The sequence below is a fragment of the Pipistrellus hanaki genome (assembly GCF_964339955.1).
Source record: "Pipistrellus hanaki genome assembly, chromosome: 6".
Lineage (NCBI taxonomy): Eukaryota > Metazoa > Chordata > Mammalia > Chiroptera > Vespertilionidae > Pipistrellus > Pipistrellus hanaki.
Genome location: NC_140508.1, coordinates 34,498,027 through 34,515,098, shown reverse-complemented (window position 1 = coordinate 34,515,098; position 17,072 = coordinate 34,498,027). Strand labels below are relative to the sequence as shown.

Genomic DNA, 17,072 nt, shown 5'->3' with positions numbered 1-17,072 from the left:
GGCCTCTAGTAAGTCTATAATTTTATAATTACTAGAGGCCTGGTGCACGAAATTCTGATCACCCCCTAACCACTCCCCTGCCAATCTGATTGATGCCTAACTGATCCCCTGCCAGTCTATTTGCTCCTAACTGCCCTCCCCTGCAGGCCTGGTCAGTCCTAACTGCCCTCCCTTGCAGGCCTGGTCACCCCTAACTACCCTTCCTTGAAGGCCTGGTCCCCTCCAACTGCTCTCCCCTACAAGCCTGGTCAATACCAACTTCCCTCCCTTGCAGGCCTGGTCCCTCCCACCTGTCCTCCCCTGCTGGCCATCTTGTGTCCACATGGGGGCAGGATCTTTGACCACCTGGGGGCAGCCATCTTGTGTGTTGGAGTAACAGTCAATTTGCATATTACTCTTTTATTAGATAGGATAGAGGCTTAGTGCATGGGTGGGGACAGGCTGGTTTGCCCTGAAGGGTGTCTCGGATCAGGGTGGGGGGGGTACCCGTGGGACGTGGGGTGGCCTGGGTGAGGGGCCTGTGGTGGTTTGTAGGCAGGCCACGCCCCCTGGCAACCCAAGTGGAGGCCCTGGTATCTGGAATTTATTTGTCTTCTACAATTGAAACTTTGTAGCCTAGAGCAGAGGTCTGGGCCGGCAAGGGCAGGCAGAAAGCTTGGCTTCCTCTATCACTGGGGAAACCCAAGCCTCCCTCCTGCTCTCCCTGGCCTCAGCCATCTTGGTTGGTTTTTATGCATATTTGCTCCTGATTGGTTGGTGGGCATGGCTTTTGTGGGTATGGCGAAGGTAGGTCAATTTGCATATTACTATTTTATTAGATAGAATTAGTGATAAGTCCAGGGCACAAGAAAATATTATCTAATAAAGATGGAATATGCAAACTGACCATAACTTTATGACAAAAATGGTGGCACCCACAGCCAATAAGAAGGAAATATGCAAATTGACATGACAAGCAAGAGGCGGAAGGTGGCTCAGGCCGGAGCAAAGGCGGTGCCAGCAGCCAGGGGAAGGAAGGCCTATTCTTGTACGAATCTTTGTGCATTAGGCCTCTAGTTTAGAGATAAGGCTCCTCTGAAGAATTGACATTTGAGACCTTGCAAAAGTGAAAAGAGTTTCAAACAGAGACCCTAAAACTGGAGTTTTAGGAATTCAAAGAACTGAAAGGGGAGTATGGTTGAACAAGGTTTGGATTTTGGAGTATACGCTACTAAAGACCTGGTGCATGAAAATTCATGCACTGGAGGTGGAGTCCCTCAGCCCAACCTGCCCCCTCTCACAGTCCAGGAGCCCTTAGGGGTAGGAGGCGACCCAGCGATCAGGGGAAGGCAACGCCCCCATCACACCTCTGCTGCTGCCAATGCTGGCAGCGCAAGCCTTAGACGACCCTGGTTACCTGAGCCTCGGGTGGCCCTGGGCAGCCGGGGGCTGAGGTACTCTGCAGGCAGGCATGTGCAGCGGCTGGACCCGCCTGAGGGCAGGCCTAGCAGTGCTACACACCTGCTGCCCCAGCGGAGCTGAGGAGACTGGGCGCCGCCATCTTGTGGGCTGTGGGCATCACCATCTTTGAAGTGTGACGGTCAATTAGCATATTTCCTCTTTATTAGATAGGATAGGAAACCACTGACAGGCATCAAACAGAAATGTGTCATGATCAAATTATGTTCTTAAAAACAAAACCTTCTGGTTGCTGTGTGTATTCTGAAGGAGCAACATGAATTCCAAAAGGGCAAAAGGAAAAGTAAGTAGATGAAGCTGGAGCTAGTTCATATCCAGCATACCACAATAAAGTGGTGGCAATGGAAATGGAGGACAACCCCCCTAAAAAAGAAGTTTTAAAAGGAGTGCTTGTTAGAGTTATTTTACACACACACACACACAACCTGACATGAAGTGTTAAACTTAATAAAAAAAAAAAAAAGACAGCATCTTCCAGAACAGAAAAAAATAGACATCTTTTCGCTCCATATTCCTCTCCCGTCCCATAGTGAACAAAGAACTTGAAATTATTTTTTTAGAACCTTCAGTATATTTCTCAAATGTTTGAAAACCAACTCATTTAGTCAAAACTTAAAAGCTCCAACCTGTCCCCCATGTGTTAAATTCAACTCTCATAAATACCAAGAAATGTGACTTCATACCATCCACTTAACTCTCTCAGGCTTTTTCCCCATTAGTACAGACAAAGGAGAAAAATTTGATTAAAAAAAGACCAATATGAGGAGCATGATGCCTGGTTGGAATATAGTTAGCATTCAATTAAACATCAGTTTCCATCTTTTCTTCCAGATTTAGCTATGCTAGATTAAGCAGCAAACTTTCTTAGACTAAACAAGTTCCTCAAATAACTCTCCCAAAAAGTCTGATCTGAAGGATTGAGAAGAGATCAAACGCAGTTTTTATACTGGCTGAACAAAATGAAAGTATTTTTTCGAACACAGTTCCAAGAAAGCCCTGCAACATGTATAATCAATCTCATTTCCCTAGACCATGATCCTTTAAAATCATATTTTTAAAATGATATAACCTTTGTTTTAAAATATGTCACTTAAGTAATCCTGAAATTGTCAGTCTGCCTACACACACCCTCCCTCCAGCAGCCACAAAATCATTCCAGTGATAGTGCTTTCCAAGCCTCTGTTACCTGACCATCAATTCATTCTTGCAGGCCTTTGAACTTCAGAACAAAAGGCATAAAACCAGAGTCTGACTGGGGCTCCAAAAACTATCAAGTTCTCTCTTTTCCCTGAGCTTGTTAGGAATACTGTCAGATAATGGAATACCCTATTTTAACAGGCAGTTCTAGACATGCCCTGAGAATCACTCAAATAAGGAACCTTTTACCAACTGGTGAGTCAAAGCCTTCATCAAAACTAAACTGCTGCTGCCTTGGCCGATCTTTCTCAGTGATTGGAGCATCTGCCCGTACACTGAATGGTCCCAGGTTCAATTCCTAGTCAAAGGCATGTACCTGGGTTGCATGTTTCTCTCCCCTCCCCGCATCCTTTCACTCTCTCTAAAAATCAATGGGGGAAAATATCCATACGTGAGGAGTAACAACAACAAATAAATAAAAAACTAAACTGCTGCTATCATTATCCAGACCACATGGCACTGTTCTACTGACCAGGCCTTCTGTGCAGAACTCCTTCCTACAATATAAAGTAGAACAGGGTTTGCAATGAAACAGTCAGTCCCCAATAGATACCAAATGCATTACAAAAGAACTGAAAAGGAAAATATTCAGGGCTGCCTTACTTTTCACATAAAATAGCCTAGATATTAGAATGTGAACTCAGGAAGTATCTTTACTGACTTTTTACTCTAAGAGGTTTTCAACAGAGCTTCAGGGTCTGGGAAAGATGTCAGGGTGTTTGGGGAATGAGGTGGGGATGGTAGAGCCTAGAAAAGGAGAAGCTGGGCCTTCATGCTTGTTTCAAACAGTAGTTTCACAGTCATCTATATTTTGCAGCTCCATTTCATGAGATGAAAAGATTTTACATCTGATTCATTTAAACCAATCAAATCCAATTCCTTAATGTTAACAAAAAGATGTATAAGTGGAGAAACTATATTCGGTAAGACATGAGGTGCTATGCTAGAATCTTGACTTCTGGAATCCAGTGCTCTTACAACCATCAAAAACTACTCATTCTGACATGGAAAAAGAACATCCATGATCAGAAATGCCCCAATATAATTAATGCAGAGTGTAGAAATTCAAACCAACCAGCCATAATAACTAAAGATTTCACATTTAAGAATATGAAAAACTACTTCTGCTGAATAAAAATTTTCATTAAAGAAGGGGTGGGGAATGTCTGGCCCACAAGCCGTATAAGACCCACAGAATCATTTGGTCTGGTCTTGCTAAAACATTAGAAATGAGTCAATTAAATGTTTGACCAAATATAACAGGCTAATTTTTAAGTTGATAATTTTCTATGGCCCTCAAATGATGTTATAAATATCCAAATGGCCCTTAGCAAAAAAGGTTACCCACCCTTGCATTAAAATAACACCAACATTTTGAGAGGAATACCAAGCAACTTACAAGATGCTTCAAAAAATGTGAAGTGCCGAAACCGGTTTGGCTCAATGGATAGAGCGTCGGCTTGGGGACTGAAAGGTCCCGGGTTCGATTCTGGTCAAGGGCATGTACCTTGGTTGCGGGCATATCCCTTATAGGGGGTGTGCAAGAGGCAACTGATCGATGACTCTCTCTCATCGATGTTTCTAACTCTCTATCCCTCTCACTTCCTCTCTGTACAAAATCAATAAAATACATTTAAAAAAAAAAAAAAGTGAAGTAATCAAAGATCTTAACACCTGAAGAAAAACTCTAAATTCTAAATTGGCATAATGAAAAGAAATCAAACTCAAAAAGTGGGGTCCTGGGTTTTAATCCCAATTCAACCACATGCATTTGTCACAGATGTATGATCATAAATTATTAGACCTGTTACAGCTCAGTTTTCGATCTGCAAAATGAAGATAATGTAAGAGTCCCTGCCACACCAAAACTCTACCATTATAAGTATTTAAAAGATCACAAATTTGATAAGGTTAACGCAGACTTTAAAAATGACACTTTAAAAATGTCACTATCATTTTAGGCAGAAGTAGAATATTTTTTTTCTAACAAGCAAGAAAAAGAAGTAACAACATGATATGTAAAACATATCTAAGATGTTTAAATAGTTTCTAATGGCTCAGTTTCTGCCTTTAGCAGTTAAGAGGAACCAGATTATGGCTCTAATCTGAAAAAGATTTATTTATAATGTCAGATTTTTCCCCCCCACAGATTTATCTGTAACTGCTCAAAGGAGACAAGAAAAAAAGGTTTTTCAAAGTCAACTTGCAGAGCATAAGAAATAATAACCCCAAATATGCATATTCTATATAATAAAAGGGTATTTGCAAATTGACCCTAACAGCATAACGACAGAACAACTGGTCGCAATGATGCGCACTGATCACCATGAGGCAGATCTCAATAAAGGAGCTGCCCCCTCCCTGGTGGTCAGTGCATTCCCACCAGAGGAGCTCTGCTCAGCCACAAGCCAGGCTGACAGCTGTGAGTGCAGTAGTGGTGGCAAGAGTCTCTCTTAGGCCCGCTCCCTGCAGAAAGTGGGCCTATGCTGCCAGTCGGACATCCCCCAAGGGCTCCCAGAGGGAAGTCTGACTGTTAGGTTAAGCCCGATCCCCCAGGGAGCGGGCCTAAGCTGGCAGGTAGACGTCCCCCAAGGGGTCTCATACTCTGAGAGGAAGCAGGGCAGGCTGAGGGACACCCCCCACCCCCACCCCCAAGTACATGAATTTTCGAGCACCGGGCCTCTAGTTCTATAATAAAACTGCTATAAAAGGTGAATTACAAGAACTAGCTGGCTTAAGATTTTGATGATGCCATCTTCTACTTTTCATTCGGCCAATATGTATTATGTGCCAGATAGGAGATACAGTGAAAATAAAGCCCTTGCACTTATATTCTAATGGAGGAGGCTAAAGACAACCAAGTAACCAAACAAACAAGGTAATTTCTGATACTATAGTGCTATGAAACATCTTTCATAATAACCTATAATAAAAGCATAATATGCTAATTAGACCGAACAGCCGGATGACCTTCCAGACTAAGCCAGGGCTGCATTGGGCCTCTAGTATTAAAAAACAACAACTCATAATGTTGTGGAATTAGATTGGTAATTAGAATTAGACTGGAAGTATCTGAGAAGATATTTTTGGACAAAGAACCAAATGATAAGAAGGTACCACAGAGCTTTCTAGGCAGCAAGTGCAATGGCTTTGATGGGGACACAAGTTTAGGATGTTTGAGAAACAGAGTACAGGCTAGGGTGGCTGAAGTATAATGACACCAAAGTGCTAGGAGAACAGATCAGAGAGACAAGCAAGGGTCAGTCAGGATACTGACATGATGTGATCTGCATTCTTAAAAGACCACTCACTCTGCTTGCTATGTACCTATCAAAAATCAAAATGGGCCTGGCTGATATAGCTCAGAGGTTGAGTGTCAACCTATAAACCAGGAGTTCATGGTTCAATTCCTGCGGTCAGGGGACACATGCGTGGGTTATGGGCTCAATCCCCAATCAGAGCATGCAGGAGGCAGCCCATCAATGATGCTCTCTCATCACTGATGTTTCTTTTTCTTTTCTTTTTTTTTTTTTTTTTAAATATATTTTATTGATTTTTCACAGAGAGGAAGAGGGAGGGATAGAGAGTTAGAAACATCAATGAGAGAATCATCGATCAGCTGCCTCTTGCACATCACCTACTGGGGATGCGCCCACAACCAAGGTACATGCCCTTGACCGGAATCGAACCCGGGACCTTTCAGTCTGCAGGCGGACGCTCTATCCACTGAGCCAAACCAGTCCCAGCATCATTGATGTTTCTATCTCTCTCTCGCTCCCCCTTCTTCTCTGAAATCAATATAAATATGTATTTTTAAAAATCAAACCCTAACTGGTTTGGCTTAGTGGATAGAGTATTGGCCATGAAGTCCCAGATTCAATTCCAGTCAAGGGCACATGCCAGGGTTGTGGGCACAACCCCCAGTAGGAGGCATGCAGGAGGCAGCCAATCCCTGATTTTCTCTCATCATTGATGTTTCTATCTCTCCCTCTCTCTTCCTTTCTGAAATCAATAAAAATATATTTTTAAAAAATCAAAATGGATTCTGCTACTGCCTCTCAAATGACAGACTCAATAATTTATCTGTACCTAGGATTACTCCACTTATTCTCAGTATATAATAATAGAGTTCTGAAATTGCTGAAAATGTGAAGTATATGAATTATTTTAGTTGTAGTTCTACAAATAACATTGTGAGACTACAGTAATTATTTCCCTCTGTTCCTCTAATTGCTTACCCTTTATTTGTAAACTGTAGATTTTAATGGATGAATACTTCAAGTGTAGTCACCTCCTTCTTTTACAAAGAAGATTATGTTTTTAAATAGCCTATATTATATATTTAAAAGATTAAACTGAGTTTAATTAAAAGACCCTGAAGACTGAGCCTACATTGCCACATGAGAGATTAATAAAGTCAAAATAGCCATAAGTGACATTTTTTTAAATTCTTTTTAAAAAAATATATTTTATTGATTTTTTTACAGAGAGGAAGAGAGAGGGATAGAGAGTTGGAAACATCGATGAGAGAGAATCACCAATCAGCTGCCTCTTGCACACCCCCTACTGGGGATGTGCCCGCAGCCAAGGTACATGCTTGACCAGAATCAAACCCGGGACCTTTCAGTCCCCAGGCCGACGCTCTATCCACTGAGCCAAACTGGCTAGGGCCTAAGTGATATTTTGATTTAAGCATTATCCCACAATAAAACCATATTCAGATGACTGCAATTATGCCTGATGGTGAGTGCTAGAATGACTACTTACCAACAACAAAGCACCAAATCACAAAAACATAGTAGTCCTACATGAAGGTCCTAAAAATGTAGAATACTACAAAGGAACTCACAGGTTTTATAGGACAGGAAATCTCAACTGTAAAAAATTATATAAATCCTACCTCTAACCAAGCAATGATGGACTATGACAGCTAACTTCAGGAACAGCTTAAGGAAAGCAACTCAAATCAAAGCATGGACAGATTTCCTCTATCCCATACATCCCTGAGGACTAACTGACTGATGCAAGCCATCTATTAACAGACTCACAGATAGAGAACAGACTGACAGCTATCAGAAGAGAGGGAGGTTGAGGGATTGGGTGAAAAAAGTGAAAGAAATAGTAAGGGGTGGTGGTGGAAATGTCCTGTCCCTGTTGCATGGTGGTTAGAGTATCATTAATGCATGGAAGGGTATTGGGTTCAATTCCTAGTCAGAGCACATACCTAGGTTGCACGTTCAATCCCAGCTAGAGTGCAAGAGTGAGGAACAGATTGATGTTTCTCTCTCTCTCTCCCCCTAATCAATGGAAAAACATATACTTGGGTAAGGAATTAAAAAACAAAACAAAAACTTGTAGACAGACAACAGTATGGTGAATACCAGAGGGAAAGGAGGGTAAGGGAAGGTAGAAGAGGGCAAAGAGGGAATAAATAGTAATAGGAGACTTACTTAGAATGAAGACAATACAATATATAATATACAGATGGTAGATTATAGAATTGTATAGTTGAAACCTATATAATTTTATTAACCAATGTTGCCCTAACAAACTCAATAAAAATTAAAAAAAAAAAATTTTTTAATTAAAGTGTCAAATGTACTGTGTCACATTACCCAGAACAACTTTAGAGAAAGAACCCTGGCATACCCAAAAAGACTCCATCTTATCAGAAAACCTTTGGTAATCATGGACAAGGCTACACAAATGTACCCACAACTGAAAAAACTTCTATTTTCAACTAAGTAGCAAAACCACGAAGATAAATATAATTTTGACCTTGATGATCCACTATAAAAGATGCCATTCTGAATATGCTCTTTTCCTTAACACACGAGAGAAAATTTAGGCCAAATGGTCCCCATTCCTCTCTCGAGAGCTCATTTGTGCCTGGCTGATCCCCATTCCTCTCTCCCATTGTTGAGTGAGTGATGGCATAATGCTGTGAAGGCGTGACAACTATTTGCATATTAGCTCTTTATTATATAAAAGGATTATATATAAGTTTCCTGAATGTGATGTTGTGGTTATGTAGAATAATGTTTTTGTTATTACAACATACATTCTAAAATATTTAGGGGTGAAATACCAGTACTAGTTAACACTTCCAGATGGTTCTGATTTTTTTTAAGAAATGTAGAGAGAGATAAAGCAAATGTGGCAAATTTGTAACAATTAGTAAGACAGCTGGAATAAAAAAGAAAGCTGGATGAGTGGGGGTGTTCACTGTAGTGAGTACTCCTTAAATTTTCATTTGATATTCTTTTTAAAGAAAAAGAAAAGAAAAAAATAAAAATGGGGTCCCTAGCCAGTTTGGCTCAGTGGCTAGAACACTAGCCTACAGACTGAAGAGTCCCCAGTTAGATTCTGGTCAAGGGCACATGCATGGATTGCGGGCTCAATCCCCAGTTGGGAGGGTGTACAAGAGGTAGCCAAACAATGATTCTCTCACATAATTTACGTTTTTAGCACTCTTTCCCTCTCCCTTGCTTTCTGAAATCAATAAAGAAATGTTTTTTAAATAGGGGTTAACATTTTTGTTTAAACACCACCTTGAACTTGAATGTTTATTGGGCAGACCTGTGTTATCAATGACTAGGTTGGTAATCAGCTGTTTCAGATTTTTGGCACCCTTTCTTATTCACTCCTAAATAACAAAGTAAATGCCTACACAGCTTCTGGAAGAGAGCATGGCAATAATGAGGCATTTAACAAGAGACTAATGTTTAACACATTCATAACCTAGAATCCTTTAACAGTTTTTAATAAGTATATCTATATGTACCATCATGCAAATATATTAATAAACTAAAGCAAACATCAAAGTTATAAGAAAAGTATGACCCAACTTTTTTCAAATACATTATAAATTATTATTTAGGTTCCTGGTAGCAGAATCTATAGATTACTTTCACTTTGTTACATTTGCAAACACTGCTTTTATAACAGGTCAAAATTAACAGACACAAACAGATAATCAAACAAAAATTTTACCAAAGCCATAGCAATAAATACCTTTCATTTTAGCTGAGATAGGAGCTAGATGCCAAAGGCAGATGTAGGAATATTTTCATTAAAATTGTGAGCAGTATTTATCATCAAATGTCAAATAAAAGGATAATCAAGTATCAGAATATAGCCATTATGTACTAATTCATTCATCATATATCTATTTGATAGCTACTTTGCATGGTATCCTAATGGATATTGAAATGAGTAAGAACTAATCTCTGCCCTCAAGGAGTTTACAGTCTCACTGGGGAAACAGGACAAGCAAACCATTACCCCCAAAAGAGCATAAAGAACATCAGAGTGGTGATGTACAACTCCAACAAGCAAGGCACTATGAAGATTAAGCAACAAGGCCAAAGGCAGATGAGAGGACATGCTGAGCACATCTCCAATCAACTCATGTCAGGCAGGACACTGCAGAATAACAGAATGCCCCAAGTTTACAGCAGATTCATAGAATTATGTTTATTCAGATAGGTATATTGAAATGAAAATGAAAAATTTAATTCAGTTCAAATATTTCTAAAGCATGGACCATGCCAAGCATTCTGCCCAAAGCCAAATTACAAAGATAAATAAAACTCAAGTTTCTGCCCAGCTGGTGTGGCTCAGTGGTTGAGTGTCAACCCTTGAACCATGAGGTGGACTGATTCCCAGTTAGAGCAAAGGCCTGGGTATTGGGTTCAATCCCCAGTACAAGCCATGCAGGAGCCAATCTATCAATGATTCTCATCACTGATGTTTCTCTCTCTCTCTCCCTCCCTCTTTCTGTCTCAGCAATCAATAAAAATTTATTAGAAAAACAAAACTCAGTTCCTACCCTTCACAGTATTCACAGAAAGGGGTATTTTTCTTCTCCCTCTTAAAATACAATTATGTCATTAAGAAGTCTCTAGAGAGCCGAGTCGCTGAGGAGGAGCCGGCTCCCTGTCCTTGCGCACCATCCGCCACCTTACTGGACACAGGCAAGACAGCGAGAGTGTTGCCTCTGTAGCCTCCAGAGAAGACAAGGGCATCATCACCTCAGCCCCCACTGTTGCCGTTTTTGCCTGCAGTGGCTCGCCAGAGAGAGAACTACATAACCAGACACCCGGAGAAGAGAGATCATGGGGAGACAAAAAAACAGCCCGCATATGAAAGAAAAGGAAGTAAACGAAATGGAAACAAGCAACCTGTCAGAGAAAGAATTCAGAGAAATGGTCATAAGGTGGATGAAAAGAATGGAAGACAAATTCGACAATATGTGTAAGAACCAAGAGGAAATAAAGAACCAAGAAGAAATGAAAAATGACACCACGCCTGTAAAAAACTCAATAGAAAGCATCAAGAGAAGATAGATTAGAAGAAGCAGAGGACTACATCAGTGAGCTAGAAGACAAGGTAGAAAAAAATACCCAAGTAGAGCAGCTTCTAGGAAAAAAAATTAAAAAGCAAGAGGAGAGCCTAAGGGAACTTTGGGACAACACGAAACAAAACAACATCTGAATAAGGGAACCAGAAGGAGAGGAAACTGAGCAAGAAATAGAAAACCTGTTTGAAGAAATAATGACAAAACTTTAATAGGGAAGGAAAAACACACAAATCCAAGAATCTCAGAGTCCCAAGCAAAATGAACCCCAAAAGACCAACACCAAGACACATTATAATTAAATTGGCAAACACCAATGACAAAATAAGAATCTTAAAAGAAGCCTCTATATTTGCAATATGTATAATATGGATCATTATAATTACACATAATTACACAAAACTGCATCATATATAATATAAAATAGAAAACTATCATTAAGGATGAGGAACCTAAAAAAAAAAAAAAAATACCATAAAAGCTACCATTTATTAAGAACTGATTCTGTGACAAGAATGTACATACCACCATAAAGAGACATTTAAATCATCTCAGGTTACAAAGCTGGTTTTGAACTCAGGGATCTCTCTCCTAAAGCTCAGTTCCTAACATTACATTATGCTTCCTCAACCAAAATATTGGGTCTAGTAATAATTAATGTGGTTTTTAAACATTCGTTTAAAATCTTGCTTGGCGTGGACTTGTATTGACATAACCTTCAAACACGTGGTATCTACAGAATGTGTGAAGTGCAATTAACAAGTTTTGCTTGAAAAAGTTTGTGTTTGGTTTGGTTTTTGCTGCAGAACTAGGGCTAAGAAGATGGCGGATGAAGAGCATATTCGCCACTGCATGCTTTACGAGTTCCAATTAGGAAGAAAAGCAAGTGAGGCTGCAAAAAACATCTGTAGTGCTCTTGGTCAAGATGCAGTTAGCGCCAGAAAATGCCAGCGTTGGTTTGAGAAATTTCACGAGGGAAATTTTTCGTTAGATGACAAGAGTGGTCGAGGCCGTGTGTCCAATTTTGATCAAGAAGCTCTTCAAGCTCTTTTGGTGCAAAATCCTCAAATTACCCAACAAGAGCTTGCGACAACTTTAAATTGTTCACAAAAAACAATTTCCAATCAATTGCGTGCACTTGGCAAAGTCCAAAAGTTTGGAAAATGGGTTCCTCATGAGTTGACCGACAACAACCGTAATCAAAGAGTCACAATTTGCAGGTCGCTCCTCTCTCGTCAAAACCGTTTGCCGTTTTTAGAGCAAATTGTTACCGGAGATGAAGAATGGGTGCTGTATGTTAATTTGAAAAGGCGGCCTCAATGGTTGGACAAAAATGAGGCTCCGCAGCCCACGCCAAAACCTGACTTGCATGCGAAAAAAGTGATGATGTGTGTTTGGTGGAATTTTAAAGGAATTCTTCATTATGAACTTTTACCATCTAACCAAACCATTACAAGTGCAGTGTATAGTGCCCAATTGGAAAGGTTAGCCCAAGCTTTAAGAGAAAAAGAACCCGCGCTGATTAATTGGAAGGGTGTACGTAATTCTTCACCATGATAACGCACGACCGCATACTGCAAGAATCACTGCTGAAAAACTGCGCCAGTTGGAATGGGAAGTTCTCCCTCAACCTGCATATTCTCCTGATATTGCCCCTTCCGATTACCATTTGTTTCGTCCTTTGCAAAACTTTCTTCTTGGAAAAAAATTTAATAATGAAGAATGCCTCAAAAATGCATTGATCGAATTTTTTGCATCAAAATCACAAGAATTTTACAACAGAGGGATTAAAATGCTTCCTGAGCGTTGGGCACAAGTAGTAGAAAACAACGGCAACTATATTGTTGATTAAATTTTGTTGTATTGTTTAAATAAATTCGATTTTAAAAAAGTATTAGAAAACGACATTAATTATTACTAGACCCAATAAGTTATAAATATTAGAAATAATAACAATACAGAAAACAGCACAGACATCTGAACATATAATACACTTGATATATACACAGAGATCAAGTTTTATGACTGCAGGTTATATAGTTGCTCAAGTTTTTAATATTGAATTAAAGAAAACAAGTCTACAAGTAAACAAAACTAACAGGGAAACATTTGAATAAGGACTACTGTAGCTTAAACTATATTATGGAAGAGTATAAGTGTCAGCATCAAATTTTCAATTTCCTCATTGTCAATAGGTCATCCTAAGTCTCCATCAGCAGTCAGGAAACGACATCCCCAAGCCAAATCTGGACTGCTGCTGCGTTTTCTAAAAGTTTTATTGGAACACAGCCAGGCCCATTCATTTGTGCATTGTCTTATGGTTGCTTTCCTGCTACAATGGCAGAGCTGAATAGTTGACAGATATAGTCTGATCCACAAAACCTAAAATATTATCTGGTCCTCTATAGAAAAAGCTTGCCATCTCCTGGCCTAAATGACAGTCATATACATATAGATACATATATACATATATACATATATATATATGTGTGTGTGTGTGTGTGTGTGTGTGTATCGTAAATGGTAGAAAAATAATTACCTTGTCATTTAAGCTTTATTATGAATTCTACCTGATTTAAGTTCTCTTCCTTTGTAATTAGTGTCACTTAGTAAATGCTAATGAGTTTTTGAATTTCCACAAGTATGTTCACATCTCAGTTATTTTCCATAGTGTAGAATAGATCTTACTTTAGCTACCCAGAAATTTTTCCTTCAATTATTACAAACAAAATTCTAATTAAGGAACATCTGCAATTTACCCCCACATACACACTTATTCCTCTATTGCACACTATCTACAAAGACATAGACACAACAGCTGATATGACTAAATATTTCCTAATTCCCTGTTCACATTAGAATATCTCTCAGTCAATTGCCATTTAGGACTAACAGCATTAACACCACCTGCTTGCTTATTAGAAATGTAATTCATGGGCCTCATTCCAAACCTACCAGGTGATTCTTATGCACACTATAAGCTTAAGGATCACTACATTAAAACAGAGTTTATATTACTTACCTTGAGTGTGAAAAGGCTGATTCGGCCAGGCAGTTTATAAAATAGTCCCTCTCCACCTCTTGAATTGGAATGTAGCATGGCATTGAGACATGCGAGAGGGGATGTCCCACTGTAAAAACATACAAGGATGGGTGAGGGTCACGCAAGTTCATATGCATATTTACTCAAAGATATAAGACTTTCTGACTCCTTAACTCAAGAAGCAGAGCAAGAAATATAGGAAAAAAAGATCCCTTCACAATTCCAGTTTGAAAGTAGCAAAAGAGTAACAGATGGAATTCGCATATATCATACCCAGAGAATTCAGGAGTTTTAAAAAAACACATCACCCAATATTTAAATTAAATTTTTTAATTAAAATTTAATATTAATTATTGTAAAAACAAAACCAACTTTTCTAGCCTCTATCTATATCATGCTCAGAAACTGCCACATAACATTATAAAAACAAAAGCAACATGATGAATGGTGCCATCCTAAGAAAAAAAACCTTTTTTGCCCCCTAGTTAAATATTTTCTAATAAGCACACAAATTAACAGTATCTCATTTGCTTTTCCTCTGCAGGGAAGAGGAAAGACTTAAGATGACCTATCATTGATCCTGGAGCAATCACTTAAATTTGAAATACAGCCGAGACCGGTTTGGCTCAATGGATAGAGCGTCGGCTTGGGGACTGAAGGGTCCCGGGTTCGATTCCGGTCAAGGGCATGTACCTTGGTTGCGGGCATATCCCCAGTAGGGGGTGTGCAAGAGGCAGCTGATCGATGACTCTCTCTCATCGATGTTTCTAACTCTATCTCTCTCCCTTCTTCTCTGTACAAAATCAATAAAATATATATATTTTTTTAAAAATTTGAAATACAAACGAAAGTATTTAAAATACAAATAAAAGTAAGTCAAATGGATTTGGTACCCAACAGTGCTCAAACATTAAACTAAAAACAAGATGCCATAACCCTTCCAGTGCGGCTCAGTGGGTGAGCATCAACCTATGAACCAGGAGGTTGAGGTTCAATTTCAGTCAGGGTACACGCCAGGGTTGCGGACTTGATCCCCGATGCGGGGTGTGCAGGTGGCGGCCAATCAATGATTAGCTCTCATCATGGGCATTTCTGTCTCTCTCTCTCCCTCTTTCTCTCTGAAATCAATAAAAATATATATTTAAAAAATTAAAATTAAAAAAGATTACAAATTAAGTTATGTCATTGTCCTTGCTACAACAGTAGGCTGCAAAACAATGACAATTCAGTGAATGAAAGGCTACTTACTGGATCTTAAAATAGAAAATGTCAAAAATACCAATAACTGCCCATTATTAATGTTAACTGAATTTGGCACTAGCATGTACTTAGTGGTAGGATTCACTTGTGCACCTTCTCTTTCCCCTCCCCTTAATATATAAATATATTAAGTAAAACCTCAGCATTTTTTTAGAACTAGCACTAGCAGAGTGTTAAAAATAATTGGGTTTAAAAAAGGCATTAAAAAAAAACAAACCTATTACTTATTCTGCTTTGGAACACACTGGATACTAAGAAAATTTTCACGAAGAACCAATCTCTAAAAGAAACCTTGAGCAGAATCTGGTTTATCAAGTGGGTGTGCTAAAATCTCTGCTACAAGGGGAACGGAATGTTGGCAGAATCTTTTTGTGAACAATGTGACTCCTACATATTATGCCTCTGTCTACAAATTACAAAGCTGCTCACTCATCACAGCCACCATGACTGCTTCAGAATTCATATAAGAGCAAGAAGCAGCCCAAGCTGGTTTGGCTCAGTGGATGGAGCATTGGCCTGTGAAATGAAGGGTCCCAGGTTCTATTGCGGTTAAGGGCACATTTTCAGGTTGCAGGCTCGATCCCTAGTAGGAGGTGTGCAGGAGGCAGCCAATCCATGATTCCCTCTCGTTACTCGTTATCTGAAATCAATAAAAGTATATTTTTTTAAAAATAGCAAGAAGCAGAAAGAAGTTAAGGTTCTTAACCCCATCTGTCCCGAAGGGACTAATTTACCTTCTATAGACATAGTGGTCCAACAGCAATGCAGACGACAGCATGATGGGAAATAGCCCATAAAAACAAAAATAAAGCACAATTATAACACTAAATAATGCATAGGTGCTATTTAAATGAATGTGATTTAGATAATCCTGATCTTCTCCCCCCTACAAAATGTCAACTTGAGAATGTTTGAATTGGTAACTGAAAAGTGAGTATCTTTTAACCCTAAAATGTCAATTCCAAGAAGCTAAAGCTTAACCAGCAAAAATATATGCTGTTTATTCTGAGTCGAAAGAAGAGACTGTTAAAACTCTCCTCTTTCATTTAAAAGAAAACTAGTCATTGGTTTTCATGCCTGCAATTCCTTTTGTGTTTCTAACTTGCTGCTTCTCCAAGAAAATTACATCATAGAATAACAAAATCAAGGTCATAGCATAACAAAAGCAAGGTCATCCCCAATTTACTATATTCATATCATAAATGGTCAGAATCAGTAGGAGGGGGAAAAAAGATCCTTGGGTTTATGGTGATGAAACCACCCTTCTTTGATCCTGAAACAAACAACTTCAGAGATACAGTATAGAGAAAAGGGTACTTTTAGACCAATACAGCCCCATCAGAGTCCACACCTCCCCTATTATCAAAACTTAAAAAATAGAGTACAAGAAAAATGTGCAGGCTCCTTACACAAAAAACAAGCTCCACTGTCAAGATATAAGGGAGAACAAGGATGGGGAAAGCCACTGGACCTCTGATAAAAACAAATGGATATCCACACTCCCACCTACACTTGGGAGGACATACAACCTAAAATGGTTCCACATTACTACCAGGCACATGACTTTGTGTGTGTGTGTGTGTGAGTGTGTATTACATCGGACTCGACATACGTTGTTTCGTGGTTATATCACCACCCCCATTTATTAAAAAAAAAAAAAAAAAGTTCCGTCATTTCAACATATGTGCTTTATGTTTTGTGCTATTTGTTTACCACAAGTAAAAGTCAGGAATTGTTATCTTTCTTTTAAATTTT

At 39.2% G+C, this 17,072-nt stretch overlaps 1 protein-coding gene across 2 annotated transcripts in view; it reads right to left on the bottom strand.

Annotated features, from left to right (window-relative positions):
- The window catches only part of ASXL1 (ASXL transcriptional regulator 1), a 71,665-nt gene that overhangs the window by 47,908 nt on the left and 6,685 nt on the right, over nucleotides 1-17,072 (bottom strand). The window contains exons 1-2 of one of the 2 annotated variants that reach the window (XM_084888546.1): nucleotides 16,024-16,050; nucleotides 14,037-14,145 (exon numbers count right to left, since the gene is read on the bottom strand). In XM_084888546.1, coding sequence (XP_084744672.1) covers nucleotides 14,037-14,145; nucleotides 16,024-16,028 — 114 coding nt within the window. In that variant the 5' untranslated portion in view covers nucleotides 16,029-16,050. Of the gene's footprint in view, nucleotides 1-14,036; nucleotides 14,146-16,023; nucleotides 16,051-17,072 lie in introns of those variants that run through there. The other variant, XM_084888545.1, reaches the window with a different exon arrangement.